This window comes from Geotrypetes seraphini, chromosome 13 (genome assembly GCF_902459505.1).
Source record: "Geotrypetes seraphini chromosome 13, aGeoSer1.1, whole genome shotgun sequence".
In the NCBI taxonomy this organism is placed as follows: domain Eukaryota; kingdom Metazoa; phylum Chordata; class Amphibia; order Gymnophiona; family Dermophiidae; genus Geotrypetes; species Geotrypetes seraphini.
The window spans coordinates 69,332,371-69,350,265 of NC_047096.1; the positions used below are offsets into that span (position 1 = coordinate 69,332,371).

The window sequence follows — 17,895 nt, forward strand, 5'->3', positions numbered from 1 at the left end:
TTATATTTAACCCTGCGGGTCTCCCATCATCCCCGTTCAGCTCTCTCTCCTGTGCACCCCCTGGTAGTACTGCCCTGATGGCGGCCCTGCGCGTGCCAGCTGCAAGGCCTTCGCGTGCCACAGTTGGCACACGTGCCATAGGTTCGCCATCGCTGGGTTAGACCATTTAAATGTCTTTAAAGTGTTTTTAAGACTGTATATATATATTTAATTCTAAGAAGTATTTCACTGGAAAAAAAAAAGGAGGTGTGGGGACTATGGCTAATAAAAAAAAACAAAAAACTAACAGGCTTGATTTAAAGATGTTTGCTTACCGACCAGAAGATACAACAGAGGTGCTAACACCGGAACGAAATCCAACACAGGAAGAAGAGGAAGCAACTACGCTTGGAAAAGAAATCTTAGAGCCATTTGAATCTCCCCCAGCAGATATGACGCTGGCCAGCAAGGGAGACTTACAACAATGGATGGCCGATATGAAGCTTTATTTAGCAGTCTTCACTTCAGACATTAAAATAAACATTGATGGCCTTCATAAAAAAATGGATGATATGGCTCAGAGCCTTCAAGAATTTGAGGAGAGGGTTATTACGCATGATCAGGAGATAACCGAAATCAAACAACATTGTAAACAAATAGACCTATCAGTAGAAGAACTGCTTCTTAAAGTAGAAGATGGAGAAAATAGGTCAAAGCGAAATAACTTAAGATTTTGGGGAATCCCTGAATCGGAAGACCTTAAAGAACCATCAGCCCTCATACAAGCCATATGCCATAAGCTCCTACAAGCAGAAAACCCAGATGCAGAGCTTCCAGTTATGGAATTTGAACAGATACATCGAGCTCTGGGTCCACGCAAATCAGAGAGACCAAGGGACATAATAGTATGTTTCCTAAGATATCCACAGAAGGAGAGAGTTCTGCAAGCAGCTCGGAACATTGGTCATTTGATGTGGAACAACATAAAAGTGGAACTGTCTGCGGATATCTCTCCATCAACCTTAAAATGGAGATAAGACTGTCGTGAAGTAACTAGATGCCTGCAACAGAACAATATCTGTTACAAATGGCACTATCCATTTGGGATTTCTTTTATGTTACAAGGCAAGTTACACAAAGTTGGGTCAGCCCTAGAAGCCCAACAGTTACTTCTACAGGCCAAACTTTGGACCACCGAAGGAGGAAAAAAACAAAAGGAACCATCGCAACCTCCAACTATCTGGAACCGCCAAATCAGAGATGGCATAGAGCAGAACAAAAAAAAAAGAGATTACAAAGACAATGAGAATAATTGCTAAATACTAATATTTTTATTTAATAATTTTTTGATAAAATAAAGATAAGATGTTTTAAAGGGGTAGGTCTTAAGAAAATGATGGAGAACCGGGTTTAAGTGAACTTTCTTCGACTCTGATGTCTGGAATCAGACCTGGCACCTGGTCTTATCGACTGGTGTCTGGCTCTAGACCCAGGGACAGAAGATGAGAGAGAACTGGAGGGGTAAGGGGGAGGGGGGAGCAAGAGATACAGGGCAAATTAGTTTTGCTTTTAGGAATGATTGGATGGGGAAGGGGTACTATGGGTAAGGTGCTTACTAGGGGAGATAAGGTGACCTGGGGAAAAGACTTTAAGATCTGTAAATTTAGGAAAGTGTGAAAGAATAAGATTAGGAAGTCTAAATGTGAATGGACTTAATATACCTCAAACGCTAGTTGCTCCTGAAGGAGTTGAGGAGGTTGAAACTTGATATATGCTTTGTACAAGAAACGCATTTACAAAAATTAAGCAAAAAGATGGTCCATTTTAAAGATTATCCGGAGAGAATATGGGCTTCTAATATAAAGGAGAAAAAGAAAACGGGGGTGGAAATACTATCTGAAAAAAAATTGAAAGTTACGACGAAAGAGGAATGGAGAGATGATCCAGGTAGATGGATCATTTGGGTGGGTGAACTGAATGGGATAAAGGCGACCTTGGTGAACCTCTATTCACCTAATATCAATCAAGGGAAATTTTTTGAAGATCTTCTAAGTATAATTTAAAAAAAACAAACCAGGAAGGGCTATTCTTAGCAGGAGGGGACTTTAATCTCGTTCTGGACCCTCATTGGGACACTACAAGTACTAAAAGCGATAGAATAAAAAGAGATAGGAAACAATTTAAAAAGATTTTTGGAAGTATTAAATTTATTGGATGGATGGAGGAATTTACATATGTTAGGAAGAGATTATACTTATTATTCTTCCCCACATAAAGTGTATTTCTGTATTGATATGATTTTGGTAGATAAATCCCTAGGAGGTAGGTTAATAGATGCAAAAATAGAGGAAACTAGCTGGGCAGACCATGCCCCATTATGGATAGATAGAACTTGGGGACACGAGATATAAAATAGGGACACGAGATATAAAATCTAATCTAATCTAATCCTTAGGTTTGTATACCGCATCATCTCCACGTTCATAGAGCTCGGCGCGGTTTACAGAGAAGAAATAGGAAGGAACTACAACAGAGGGTTAGAGGTAGAAGTGAGAAGAAAATTTAGAGGACTTAGGATGCCAAGATAAGAGTTTCCTTGATTCCTAATTTGGAGGGAGACTTACATTTTTGAGAAAAGCCAGGTTTTCAGATGCTTGCAGAAAACTTGGAGAGAGCTCAAGTTCCGAAGAGGGGAGGTATTGGAAACTGAACAATACCCTATTAAAAGACCCTAAAATAGTCCAGAAAATAGAACAATCTATCAGAAATTTTTTAGATAACAATAGTATAGATCATTATTCACCCATCACGATTTGGGAATCCTTAAAAATTGTTCTAAGGGGAGAGTTGATTGCTATAGCCTTTTATAAGAAGAAGATTCGGTTAAAGGAGGAAAAAAGATTAAGAGAAAAATTGATGGGATTAGCAACACAACATTAAAAGGGAATTGGTGGCGAACAGATTAGGACCCAAATAAAAGAGATTCGTATGACTTTAGGGAAAATGGAAGATGAAACCATCCAATTTAATATAGATTGCCTTATGAAACATTATGAATCTGGGAATAGTGCAGGGAAATTATTAGCACATCGCATTAAAATTTAACATCAACAAAGTAATATTATAGGCATACGATCTGAACATGGTGATCTGTTAAAAGATAAGGAGATTCACGATAGGTTTGTGGATTTCTATAAAAATCTATATACATCAGAATATCAGGGATAGGAGGAATCCCTGATACAATATCTGTCATTTAGAATTAAACAAGCTCCAAGATTTAGAGGCCCAAAGATTGGATGAAGATACCTGAAGATGAGATTCGAGGAGTAATAAATCAAATTAAATTGGGCAAGTCTCCAGGAATGGATGGATTTACAGGATTGTGTTATAAAAAATTTATATCTTATGTAACTCCTCTTCTAACAAGACTATTCAATAATTTAAAAGATAGAGAACAATTATCATATTTCATGAGATTGGCGGGAATCACAATAATTCCTAAAACAGGAAAAGATAATACATACTGTGCTAGCTACAGACCCATTTCATTGTTAGGAATAGATACAAAAGTTATTGCCAGAGTTCTTGCCAATAGATTGTCATCATATATGCCATCACTTATCCATCCAGACCAGGTTGGCTTTATCACTGGGAGACAAGCATCTGTTGGAATTGGTATAGAGGGCTAAAAGGGAAAGAACAGGATGGGTGGCAGTCTCAGTCAATGCTGAAAAAGCCTTCAACCGAGTTGAATGGAGGTTCATGGATGCTGTCTTAGGACATATGGGCTTTGGGAAAAGGTATAGGGATTGGATATTTACACTATATAACAGCCCGCTAGCATGTGTTAAAATAAATGGAATTTATTCCACTACATTTGAACTCCAAAGAGGGACAAGGCAGGGGTGCCCGTTATCCCCCTTGATTTTTGCATTAATTATTGAGCCCTTAGCACAGAAATTAGACAATCTCAACAGGTAAAAGGCCAGAGTCTGGCGGGTAAAAAGCAAAAGTTGTCTTTGTTTGCAGATGATATATTGTTGAAGCATCGGAGAAGACTTTAACTATTTTTAAAGATATTATGAGTGAATATGGCCAACTATCAGGCTTTAAAGCTAATTTAAATAAGATGGAAGTGATGATTTTTTCAGCATCAACAGAGGATCACAGAATTACAAAAATCAGTACCCCTGAAGTGGATGAAGGACCCTATACATTATTTGGGAATAACTTTGAGAGTAGATTGGACACTTTTTTGTTCCAGCAAAATTATATACCATTAGTAAAGGACATCCAGAAAGATTTAGATAGGTGGAATAAATTGTTCATCTCTTGGCTAGGACATATGAAAATGGTAAAGATGATGATTCTCCCTAAGTTTCTTTACTTTTTCCTAGTTCTACAGATAGAAATCCCAAAACAGTATTTTCAAAAATGGATTAATATGATACTCAGATTTATATGGAGAGGGAAGTGTCCAAGGGTCGGAAAATTATTATAAAGCAGCACAGTTGAGAGCAAAAGCTTTGGGTTAAAATAGAACAAGCAATGTTAGAAGAGAGAAAAGGTATAAGAGATTTGAAATACCTACCATGGGTGGGAGAAAAAGATTCAATAAATACAAATAATCCCTTTAGTAAATGCTCTCTGAAAATCTGGAAAAGTGTTAGGAAAAAGCTTTCAGATGGGAAAAAAGGTATCCTTTTTACACCTATATTATACACACAGGATTTTATGCCAGGAAGGGAGGGTGGAATCTTTAAAAAGTGGGAGCTAAAAGGGTTAGTATGTTTTGGCCAATTAGTTGAAGAAGGGGAGGTCAAAAATTTTACAGAGTTACAAGACCAATATCAACTAAAACGAAAGATCTTTTCCCTTGTTTACAGATAAAAAATTATATAATGACATATAAGGCAAAGAGGAATGGAAATTTAAAGAGATCTGAATTTGAAAAAGGCTTAGGAAAACCAGTAGAGAAAGGATATTTAAGATTATAAATGAAGATAAAGCAACTAAAACATCATACATGAAAGCTTGGGAAAAAGACTTGGGGAAGGATTGGTTCATAGATGAGTTTGGGGTTAATTGTATTTTTCAGGTAGCTAGGGCAGCCACTTTGGTGGAAAATGCTATTAAACTCTTAGTATGTTGGTATACCACCCTGGTTTTAATTAGTAAATATAGCAAACAGAGTGATACTAATTGTTGGAAAGGTTGTGGTGAGAAAGGTACATTTTATCATATGTGGTGGAAATGTCAAAGGGTCCAGAAGTTTTGGAAGCAGGTATTTGAATATGTGAGCAGACTAATTCAAACTCCACTTAAGCTGAATCCTGAAAGAGCATTGTTGGGAATAAGGATAGAAGGTTTTACATCTTCTCAATCTAAACTTTTGGACTTAGCATTTATGGCTGCTAGGCTGACCTTTGCTCAACAATGGCGTATGTCAAATGTACCTACCCTAAGAGATATGAGATAATAAGAACATAAGAACATAAGCAGTGCCTCCGCCGGGTCAGACCACAGGTCCATCTCGCCCAGCAGTCCGCTCCCGCGGCGGCCCAAAACAGGTCAAGACCTGTCTGAATCATCAGAAGGGGCTCCCTTGCCACCTTGGTTTCCCATTTAAGTCCTGCCTTCCTATCGAAGTCCTAGCCCTCCGGTCTTGCACATGCACGACCAGGTTAGTTTATACTCATTACCTGATTTACTTCCTATACTTGTGTTATTACCCAGCTCCTCCCTCAGTATCCCACGATCCCTTTATCCCTCAGGAATCCATCCAATCCCTGTTTGAATCCTTGTACCGTATTCTGCCTGATCACTTCCTCCGGTAGTGCATTCCAAGTGTCCACGACCCTCTGGGTGAAAAAAAACTTCCTTGCATTTGTTTTGAACCTGTCTCCCTTCAGTTTCTCAGAATGCCCCCTTGTATTTGCTGTCCCCTTCAGTCTGAAGAATCTGTCCCTATCCACCTTCTCTATGCCCCTCATGATCTTGAAGGTCTCTATCATATCTCCCCTGAGCCTCCTTTTCTCCAGAGAGAAGAGCCCCAGCCTATCCAGCCTCTCGGCGTATGAGCAGTGTTCCAGCCCTCTTACCAATTTCGTTGCTCTCCTTTGGACTCTCTCAAGTACCACCATGTCCTTCTTGAGGTGCGGCGACCAATACTGAACGCAGTATTCCAGATGTGGACGCACCATCGCTCGATACAATGGCATGATGACTTCCCGTGTTCTGGTTGCTATGCCCTTCTTTATGATGCCCAGCATCCTGTTGGCTTTTTTCGAGGCTGCTGTGCACTGTGCAGATGGCTTCAGTGATGCATCCACCAGCACACCCAAGTCTCTCTCGAGTCTGCTGTCTCCCAACAATACCCCCCCTAATTTGTAGCTGAACAACGGGTTCTTTTTCCCTATATGCATGACCTTGCATTTGTCCACGTTGAAGCGCATTTGCCATTTGTCTGCCCAGTCTTCCAGCTTATCCAGGTCCCTTTGTAGGTCCTCACACTCCTCCCTGGTCGTAACTCTGCCGCACAGTTTGGTATCGTCTGCGAATTTTATAACCTCACACTTTGCATCCTTTTCCAGGTTATTGATGAATATGTTAAAGAGTAAGGGCCCCAGCACCGATCCCTGTGGCACACCGCTCGTGACTCCCCGCCAGTCAGAATATTGACCCTTTACTCCAACCCTCTGCAGTCTTTCCGACAACCAGTGCTTGATCCATCTGTGCACATTCCCTCAAAGAAGTACAGAAGGTTCGTTAGGCACGACCTTCCCTTACAGAATCCGTGCTGGCTTGTTCTCAGTAGGCCATTTCTCTCGATGTGCTCGCAAATGCCGTCCTTGATCATAGCTTCCACAATCTTCCCTATAATTGAAGTCAGGCTCTGTGAAAAATATAGACTTTCGGCCCTTTTATCCAATCAATGGGCAAAATTTAACGATATATGGGAGAGTTATATTGAACTAGAAAAAGAAGCCTTATGAAAATATTATTCTACTGTTATGGAACCAGGTCTCCTGGGGGGGGGGGGAATGATAGGGAATGGGATTCTTTTAATTTTACTAGTTGTAAGATGCACTAATTTTTTTTTTTCCAATTAGTTTACAAATTGTATGTTGTATCTTGTATTGAGTTTACTGTATTGATTGATTGAATGAAAATACTTAAATAAGTATTTTTCTTGGCTTCTTTCAGTTTCACCCTTTAGTCCTTTCTGCTCTCCTCTTCTTGGGTTTTTTTATATTTCACGAACGCCAACTCTTTCGCCTTTATTTTCTCAGCCACTAGGTTGGAGAACCATATCGGCTTCCTTTTTCTCTTGTTTTTATTGATCTTCTTCACATAAAGGTCCGTAGCCATTTTTATCGCTCCTTTCAGCTTAGACCACTGTCTTTCCACTTCTCTTATGTCCTCCCATCCTAACAGCTCTTTCTTCATGTACTCTCCCATAGCATTAAAGTCCGTACGTTTGAAATCTAGGACTTTTAAGTAGAAACATAGAAAGATGACGGCAGATAAGGGCCATAGCCCATCAAGTCTGCCCACACTATTTACCCACCCTCTTAAATCTACTGACCCCCTAAAGAATAATTGTAATTATACTGTCACTCTACTGACCCGCTCATTCAGTCCTAGTGACCCTAACCCTTGGCATGACCTCGTAGGGATCCCACATAGGTATCCCATTTGTTCTTGAAGTCTGAGATGCTGCGTGCCTCGACCACCTGCACTGGAAGCTCGTTCCAATGCTCAATCACTCTTTCCGTGAAGAAGTATTTCCTGGTGTCTCCACGAAACTTCCCTCCCCTGAGCTTGAGCGGATGTCCTCTTGTGGTCGAGGGTCCCCTGAGAAGAAAGATATCATCTTCCACCTCTACCCGTCCCGTGATGTACTTAAATGTCTCAATCATGTCTCCCCTCTCCCTACGCTCCTCGTGCGGCCGCTCTCCACTTTAGCCGTTATATCAAACTAAACCGTTTGATGATCGCTACTTCCCAGGTGAGCATCCACTCGAACATTAGAGATACTTTCTCCATTTGTGAGGACCAGATCCAATATCGCTTTTTCGCTTTGTCTGAGCAGAGCCTCTTGAAAGGCATCCACCATCTCCCTACTTCTTTCCGATTCTGCAGACGGAACATTCCAGTCCACATCCGGCAGGTTGAAATCTCCCAACAGCAGAACCTCCTCTTTCCTTCCAAACTTTTGGATATCCACAATCAGATCCTTATCAATTTACTGCGATTGAGTCGGAGGTCTGTAGACTACACCCACATAGATAGAAGTTCCATCTTCTCTTTTCAGAGCAATCCATATCGCTTCTTCCTCTCTCCAGGTCCCTTGCATTTCGGTATCCAAAGAGTGCAACGGCTTACTTGTATATTTCATCCTTCTTCGTTTTTATTGACTTTTTAGTGAGGAAAAAGACAACCCCAACAAACACTTTAATCATGGGCCTCTTTAATCTCCTATTCTAATCAGGTGAGCATCCACTCATACATTAGATATACTGTCTCCATTTGTGAGGAGCAGATCCAATATCATGGGTTCCACCATCTCCCTACTTCTTTCCGATTCTGCAGACAGAACATTCCAGTCCGCATCCGGCAGGTTGAAATCTCCCAACAGTAACAGCACCTCTTTCTTTCCAAACTTTTGGATATCCACAATCGGATTTTTATCAATTTGCTGCGATGTATGTATGTAATATTTTGAGGAATCAACATTCGCTCTCATGGTTCAATCTTTTATATTACTCCAAATTGTAATATAATTTATTTAGGATCTAGCAGTGATGACATTCAGCTCCTTTATAAGCTCGCAGCATGTTTCTCATTTGGTACCATGTTAAGCATCAGGCTCCTAATAGAGAGTTGCGCGGGGACAGAAATCCCACCCGTCCGTGCGAGGAATCCCCTCGGTCCTGCCCATCCATATAAACTTCAGAAATAGTTATTTCATTTAATTATGCTACTGAATTAAAAGGATCTGGTAGAGACCCATTTACAAATAAGTAAAGACACTTTATTAATTTGGAAATATTAATTGGGAAGAATACATACTTTGTAAATGGATTTCTGCCAGAGCCTCTGCCTTGGACCCGCCCATGATGTCAGAGAAGGGGCAGGAACGCAGGCTGCTATAATTATCTTTTAAAGGTTGGTCCTTGACAAGTGGCGACCACAGCGCAAAAGATGACCTCTCTCTCTCTGGGTGTGGGAAGCAGCGGAGGTAAGGCCCCGTCTGTCGCGAGGGCCATGGTGGGTTTGCCATAAACACACTGGATCTGAGGGCCAGGGGCAGGGACTAGGAACTTTCAAACCTTCCTCATCAAATGATGATATGTAGATCAAAACAAAATAGCAGTAAACATAGTCCTTATCGCCTCACGTCTGACTTCCTTCAGTGCTGGCTTGCTTATCTTTCTGTCTCCTCTATCACTCAGCTACCTTCCTGTTTTTTCCTGCTCATAGCTTGAAAATTGGTCTGGACCATGTATTTATCATCTTTGTTAGTCTTTAATCTGACTTTCTGCTGGAATGTTGCTCAAGTTCTCATGCAAGGAGTGATGCATGGGTTGTATAATGCAGCTAAAAAAGACAAGAGGGTTCATCCACTTTGATTAATTTTACCAGGGATGGCATGTTTCCTCTGTGGATTCTCCGACAGCCTCTACTTTTTTTTTTTTTTTCCCTACACTTCCTCATCCTGTATATTACCATTTCACATCTATTTTTACTCACGTAATAGTATATACCTGCTTCCCACACCGTATTGGGTATTTATCTTGGGAGGGGGAAGACAGTAAAGTAAAGGGGGGGAAGCAGACTTGAATCAGAAGACAAGGCAGATGGTGGACTAGAGGGGGGTAGAGAGGGGAAACACCCTGAACCGAGGAGAGAGAGAGATGCCAGGCCCTGGGGAGGAGAAAGATAAAGAGAGAGAGAGACAGACAGACGGAAAGACCTGGAACAAAGGTGGGAGGACTCAAAATGTTAGCAAAAGGAAGATATATATAGAGAGAAACCTGAAACAAAGGGGAGGCAGAAGAGAGGGGGGCAGATGATGGACTTGGGGGGTGTATAGAGGGAAGAGAGAGAAAGAGACTGCTGAAAGGTGGAAAGATTCTGGACCAGAGAGGGAGGAAGGAAGGAGTTGGAGGCAAAGAAAGACCTAGAAGAAAGGAGAACAAATGCTGGACATTGGGGGAGGGGGGGTTGTAAGCAGAATAAAGAGAGAAAGAGAGTGGCCTGGACCAAAGGGGAAAGACAGGAGGCACTGGACTATGGGAGGTGCAGACAGAAGAGAAAGGGAAAGACCTGAGGAAGAACAGAGAGATGCAAGATCATAACAGAGGAGGGAGAGAGAGAGTAGACATGTTGCCAATAGGGGTGGAGGAGAGAGGATGAAAAGTTGGACTCATGGAGGACTTACGGTTGGGGAAGGGAATGCGTTTTGGAGGAGAGGAAGTATGCAGAAGGCAGAAAGAAAAAAAATGTTGGATGCACAGTCAGAAGAAGTCCAACCAGACACTAATTAAATCACCAGACAACAAAGGTAGGAAGCATGATTTTATTTTCAATTTAGTGATCAAAATGTGTCCGTTTTGAGAATTTATATCTGCTGTCTATATTTTGCACTATGGCCCCCTTTTACTAAACCGCAATAGCGGTTTTTAGCGCAGGGAGCCTATGAGTATCGAGAGCAGCACAGGGCATTCAGCGCAGCTCCCTGCGCTAAAAACTTGTTATCGTGGTTTAGTAAAAAGGGAGGGGGTATATTTGTCTATTTTTGTATAGTTGTTACTGAGGTGACATTGCATAAAGTCATCTGCCTTGACTTCTTTGAAAACCAGCGGAATATAAATGATAATTTAACATTATCTCTGCGTACAGTGTGCTTTGTGTTTTTTTAAAAAAAATTATTGTTGGTAGATCATTTTGACTTGGCCACGAAGATAAGGGGGAGGGAGGGAGGGGAGCTGCTGAAAGACATCTAGTAATCCTTGCAGGCTTGACTGTGCAGGGAACTATTTTTGTAAAATCATGTTTTGTTATGTGACTGGCATTATTTAGACTTTAATTTCTATGAATGAATAGAATGAAAATGATATAAAATTGCTTGCTTGTTTTTATGTGTGTGTGCTGAAGGGAAGTGGAGAGAGAGTGGGCTGAGGACGCTGAAGGGAAATGGGGAAGAGAGAGTGGGGAGAAGATGCTGATTTATAATTGACAATTGTACAGAATATTGTTTCTTTTTATACTTTAATATAATAAGTTCCGTATAAAACTATTTGAGGCTTGTATGGATGGAATCGGATAGTTTGCGGGGATGGGTGCCGAGTGGGGGCGGGGACGGAGACAATTTTTTTTCTCTGTATCATTCTCTAGGCTCTGCCATGAATCGATTTAGACTATGTGCAGGCGAGCGGGGTGTCAGTCGGGTTGACGTAGCCGTCCTAGCACAAGCGGCCACGGGGTATGGCTGTCAAAAAAAATCTTAATCGTTGTACTGCTGATTTTGGCTCTTTTGACTAATGAGTTTGCCTACCACTGACTAGGGGGATCCCTGCGGGACCCGTTCTGTGCAGACCTCTAGCTTCTAACAGACTATCAGTATTCTTTTTTGTTTTTATTACATGTACTTTGGCGCCATCTACTGTGCTTCATTCATATACCCCTGAGGATTAAAAAACTGTTAGGCTTGCATCATTTCTTGTATATGTTGTATATATTTTAGCTATTTACTCATTGTCAATAAATTGATTGTCCCTGAAGTTGGTTGACCATGTCCCTTCCACACTCCTTTTTTGGTTTGGATGATTTTTTATGTACAGGCCTATTTACTTAGTTCTTATGTAATTTGTTACTTTTGTTTAACTGGGTCTGTTACCAGTAGTCTACTTCCTTTTTTTTTCCAACCTAACATTGAAACTGGTGGAATATAAATTATGAAATCTCCCCTTTATGGTGTTGCTTGACCATTGTACAAAACAGTAGAACATCACATGTGTATTTTAATTTCCAGCCCTCCTGGTGTATCGTGTATTTAGGAATGAGACAAAACGGGCCACCAAGATTCTCCATGGAACCCTGCATGTCTTTGCGTTTGTGCTCGCCATGATAGGTGAGTCCCAATTTTTTTGTTTTGTTTAGCGATTAAAGAAATTCCGCTCGCACTCTTGGTCACCAAAACGCTGCAATGATTTTCACTCACACCGTTTGGCTCAATCTGTGTCTGTAAATTCTTAGATGTGCACTCTACCTCCTTACAGGCATTATTGCTGTGTTTGAGTACCACAGGACTCAGCATTATGTTCATCTGTACAGCCTCCATAGCTGGTGTGGTATCATTACCTTTGCCCTGTTCTTTGTACAGGTGAGTATACACACAGGGTAGGATTGCATGTGGCGAATGGTTTATTCAATTTAATATACCACAAATGGAAGAAGTAGACAAAGATTTAATAAAAGACATTAAAAATATAGCTGTAAAAAGTGAAGTACTGCTAATAGGAGATTTTAATATGCCAGATGTTGATTGGGGTATGCTTATTGTGCGATCTCCTAAAAGTAGGGAGATCTTGGATTATCTGAGAGAACTGTAGTTTCAGCAGTTGTTAATGGAACCCACATGAGATGGGGCCATAATGGACTTAGGGCTAGATTCACTAAGCCCACCAATCATGTTTGCGATCGTGTACCAACCCAATTTTCCTCTGACCCGATTCACTAACCTTGTGACCGATCGACCTCTGATCTGATCTACGCATGCAAATGAGGGGAATGGCATGCAATTCACTAAACAATTTCAGGAACACCGACTGGGCTGGCTGATCCAAAAAGAAGCGACTGCTCAGTTGCTCATGTCCCTGCCGACTCTCCTATAAACAGGATGGAGTTGGTCCAGAGGAAGGCTACTAACATTATTAGTGGTTTATGTCGGTGTTTCTCAACTTGGTCCCAGAGTACCCCCTTGCCAGCCAGGTTTTCATGATATTCACAATGAATATGTATGAATGAAATTGGCATATAATGGAGGCAGTATATGCAAATCAAGTTTATGCATAGTCATTGTGGATATCCTGAAATCCTAACCGGCCAGGGGATACTCTAGGATTGAGTTGAAAAGCACTGGTCTACATCACAAGGGGTACAGGGACAGACTTAAAGATCTCAATATGTATACTTTGGAGAAAAGGTGGGAGTGGGGAGATACGATAGGGATGTTTAAATACCTAAGTAGCATGAACAAGCAGAGAGGGGTGGGATCGTGGTCCTTTTTCTGACAATGGCCTTCTGTATATCAATCATCATCTTATTCCCTCCCACAGTGGATAATTGGTTCGGTCTTTTTCCTGTTTCCTGGAATTTCTATCTCCCATCGGAGCCGCTATAAACCACTCCATGTCTTCTTTGGTGTTACCTTGTTTATAATGGCTATTGGAACCTCCTTACTGGGCATTAAGGAGAAACTGCTTTTCACATTTCCGTAAGTAATCAAGCAGCTGGTTATCAAACTTTTCACACCCTCCCCTAGTTTCAGGCATATCTGCTGTTGAGTTTACACTGCTGAGTCCATCAAAGAGTAGCAGAAGGCCCTAGGTAATAAATGAGTGAGGAGCACAGCAAAGTGACAGGCCAGGATCCACAACAGTTGAATGGGTAAGACGGCGAAAATATTATTGCAAAGTACTCAACATGGCTGTGTTTCAAATAATCCTCATCATAGGCATCGGAACGAGGGGAGGGGGACCACAGGGGCCATGGCCTCCCCAAAACTTGCCACTTACTTTTATCCCTGGTGGTCCAGAGGTGTAGCGGGCAGGAGCTCCTGCCCACTGCACCCCTGGCCCACCAGGCCATAGGAGCAGGATGCAGAGCGAGCGTGCAAGGGAAAGGGGCTGGGTGCAGAGTGACAGAGGGTGGGTGGCGGCTGGGTGCAGAGAAATGCTTCTTATGGATAGATGGGAGAAGAAATAGGGAGGAGATGGTACACATGGATAGATGGGAGGGCATAGAAAAGTAGACTTTGAGAAAAAAAGCAGAAAAATGGAAGAAAGTTGAATGTTAAAAAGTTAATGCTAAAGACGGATGTATAACTGGCTAACCTATGAAGGGTGATCAAACAAGTTTATAAAAAAGCTCAGAGATTCGAAACTCTGAAGGGAAGGTTGTGAGACCTCCCTTGGAGAGAGAGTTTACCTTCCAGTCATAGTCCTTTTATGAAAAATCTTTGGTCACTTCCTTCAAAGGTATATACGAAAAACCATTTCTGAAAACTTCAAAGAATTGTCCAAACAAGGTACTGCCTTTAAAATTGCAAATGTCACTGCACCTGTGGCAAATTCTAAAAGGTTTACTTAGCTTATAGGCAGGATTGATTGATTTGATTGAGCACAACAGGGGACAGCTGTGCACGAGCTTCTGAGGAAAGTCAGGGCATGTTAACTTTTTTTTTTTTTTTTTTTTTTAGTGCTAACCACCCCCAAAACACCCCCCCCCCAAAAAAAACAAAACAAAACAAAAAACCCACCTATTATAGCTAGAAGGAGTGACAGTGAGGAGGAGGTGAGGTCATCTTTCCTCCTCCCTTTTCAGATCCTGAAAGAAATTTTGAAGAAATCTCCTTGACTTTCTGCCTGCTTTTGCTGATCCCCTTTTGTGGATGTATTTTCTATTAGCGGCTGCTCAGACTTCTGCCCCTTACATGATCTGTGTTTTTCCTTCCTTGCAGCAACAATTACTCTAGTCTCCCAGCTGAGGCTGTGCTAGGGAACATCCTAGGCCTGCTGCTGGTCGCCTTTGGCATGATGATTGGCTACATCGTGACACGGGACGATTGGAAACGCCCCATGTTACCTGAGGAGCAGGCACTCTCCATGGACTTCAAGACGCTCACAGAGGGGGCGGAGAGCCCTGGACAGCAGTGATAGCTCTGTCTTGTCTATGTGTGAAAGGCTATTGTCTGTCTGTCAGTAGTTGGGCTTGTGGACTGTATTTAAATGTGGGGTAGGGGACACTGATAGGCGTAGACCCTTTGTTATCAGTATTAAAAGGGAAACCTATACAAGGGAGATAATGGGCTCTAAAGATGCAGCTGCTATCAGTTTTATAAATTTGTTTTGCACCATGTTACTATTTCCTTAAGAGAACAGATCATAGGTTAGAAACCAGTATTGTTTCTAGTCATCACCATTGGCCCAGAGGATAAAATTTAGGTTACTGCTTATGTCCCCTCAAGGTTATCCTTACAGGTCAGCTTACTACTTTTCCAATCTCCAGAGGTCTTAAGTTGTCTGAAGCGAATCTATTCATTCTCCCTTCTCCTTCTGTCAGGCTGGAAGCTACATACCCCATTGTTGCCTTATTTAAGGCTACAAACAAATTTTGTTTTTCTTCCTGTAGGTCAGGTCTGGAGACCTGTTTGAGTTCATACAGTGCTTTTTTTTTTTTTTTTTCTTTTGAGGCGCTACTCAAGTGTTACATAATCCTCTTCTCCAAAGTGACCTTTTTGTGGTTAGTCTGTCTCTCTCCCTCTAGTTTACTTTAACTTTGGGATGTGGGTTGTTTTTTTGGGGTGTTTTTTTGTTTTGTTTTTTTGTAAACAGTTTCAACATCTATGAGAAAGGAGGTTTAGTGAGAAACTATGGCATAAAGCTGTTTCCCTTTACTCAAAGGCGGTCATCATTTTTGCAGACTGATTCTAGGATTTTCTTACCTGGTTTAGTTGGGTGGTGCCTGCTTGCAGGTTCATACCCATTTTGCCTTTCAGATATTCTGGGCCAGATCTGCCGTAGCTGAGGAGCATTTTAAGATCCGGTAGTGCTGATCATGGTGGCGAGTCTCGCTCCTTTATGTACTGTGCCTGTTGGATTAAGGTACTCACCTTTCCAAAGCTGATTGACAGCTTACAATGTCTGATTGAAGTTTTGCTTGCAAAGTTTGGACCCAAGGCATCAGGGGGGGTGAAGTGGCTTGTCCTCGGTCGGAAGGAATACCAGTGGGAGAATTGAGATTTGAACCCTCATTTGCTGTTTCTCAACCACTTGCCTGCTCCAGAGTAGCAGTTTTTTATGAAGCCATAAATCTAATTATCTGGTGGGGGTAGAGAGAATTTATCCTAAAACTTTTGTGGAACATTGTACCACCGGCCAGTTAATGTAAGATGACTATTGCTGCTGCTGAATGGCCATGGTAGAGGAATTTTATAGCTATGCCTTAGTCGCTGCCTCGTCATCTGTCTCCTCCATTCATAGCTGAGAAACTTGTCCTGAGTAAATGCAGCCAGTGGGGAAACATTACTGCCGGAACATGGACCATGTTGGGCTCTAGTCTAAAAAAGGATTGAAAGATTCCTTGTTATGCCTGCTTTGTTTTATGTATATGTTCTATATATATTTATCTATATCATTGATTTATATTGTTCAAATAAATTGTCCCTGAAGTTGATTGACTGGGTCCCTTCCCCACTTCTTTTTTGAATAAATACAAGTCACTTAACCCTCCATTATCCCGGGTATAAAAAAAATATCAGTGTATGATAAGTAAATTGCTTTGATTGTAATCACAGAAAGGTGGTATATCAAATCCCATCCTTTTCCCTTGTCAAGGCAATGGTGAGAAACCTTGCCCTGTCTGCCCTTATTATATAGCGTTTATTCGGCCTACATGTGTAGGGCCAAGCCTCCTGGTGAACAGTGATCTATGAACTGCTTCTTGAACAGCACTAGAGGCCTCACATTAAAAAATGTTACCACCGTGAGCTTTCATTCCTGAAGTGGGTCTGTACAGTGGACAGCACCTCTCAGTACAGTCATTTGTGTGGTGTTTGGCGTGAATGCTTTTGTGATATTACAATAAATATTTCAGCAAGAAGCTAGCTGGTTGTGTCTCTGCTTGGGATGGGGAGGAAATAATACAGGGTGAGAATTGCACACCACTTATTTTTCATAGATGAGTCTTTCTTCTTTGCCAAGTGTTCTGTTTTACTCGACTGCACCTGTAAATAACATCTAATGAACAGCTTTAAAATGGCCTGATTATCATATTAATGAAATGGGGCATGTTAAAGACTGTACTATACTAATAGACCTTTCATTTAACATGAAAAATTAACTATATCTTTTCTTAGGTGGTGGTAATATTTCTGTGTGTATGTATGAGAGAGAAATAAAGCCCTTTATTGCTGTCTTCCCTTCTGCCCAGTCCTCTTAGGGGTTCCTTCTGTCCACAGCTCACCCTTTTGAGTATCACCTTGACCTCAGGATAGGGGTTCCTCCTTGTTGCTTGTGTTTTTAAAATTTCAGTTGACCTAAGGCTCTCTCTGGCCGTGCACAGAACCTTGCCTATAAGAACTGAGATGTAGAAGTACTGCATTCTTTTTATGAATTCATATGCAGACTCGTCTAGACTCTAGAGCATTCTGGAATTTTGTCTGGTAACCAGCTGCCATTCAGTCACCCTAACATTTGGCTCCTCTTTGCTTGGGGAAAAAAAAAAAAAGGAAAAGGTAGATGGGAGGCGGAAGAAACCTAGGAATCTGGTAGGTTTGTAGTTGCTCCTGATTCGGGGGATTCCAGAACAGAGGAGTCTGGTCTAGTAAAAATGAGAGACTATAGTGCACTTTACAGTTTAACCAATTTATTGAGGCCGGAGCATTCCAGGATGAAAGTCTCCTTTATCAGATGTCTGAAATGCAGTTCAGGAGGTGAGTAAATATACTTGAAGATTAAGGTTACATTATGGTTCTAGAAAAAAAGAGGACAAATTGAGATATCCAGGTTTTACTTCCATCGATGGCAATGGCAGTAAGGAGAACAGATAAGAGACATCTGGGATTACTTCCATTGAAAGCAATGGAAGTAAATCCAATGTCTCAATCTGCCCTCCTTTTGGCCC

General features: G+C 41.4%; 1 protein-coding gene across 2 annotated transcripts in view; it reads left to right on the plus strand.

Moving 5' to 3' along the window:
* The window catches only part of LOC117347894 (cytochrome b561), a 34,200-nt gene extending 17,328 nt beyond the window's left edge, over positions 1-16,872 (plus strand). For both annotated transcript variants that reach the window (XM_033919385.1, XM_033919386.1), the window contains exons 3-6: positions 12,023-12,121; positions 12,270-12,373; positions 13,329-13,486; positions 14,732-16,872. In XM_033919385.1, coding sequence (XP_033775276.1) covers positions 12,023-12,121; positions 12,270-12,373; positions 13,329-13,486; positions 14,732-14,927 — 557 coding nt within the window. In that variant the 3' untranslated portion in view covers positions 14,928-16,872. The remainder of the gene's footprint in view (positions 1-12,022; positions 12,122-12,269; positions 12,374-13,328; positions 13,487-14,731) is intronic.
* Positions 16,873-17,895: the final 1,023 nt, after the last annotated feature.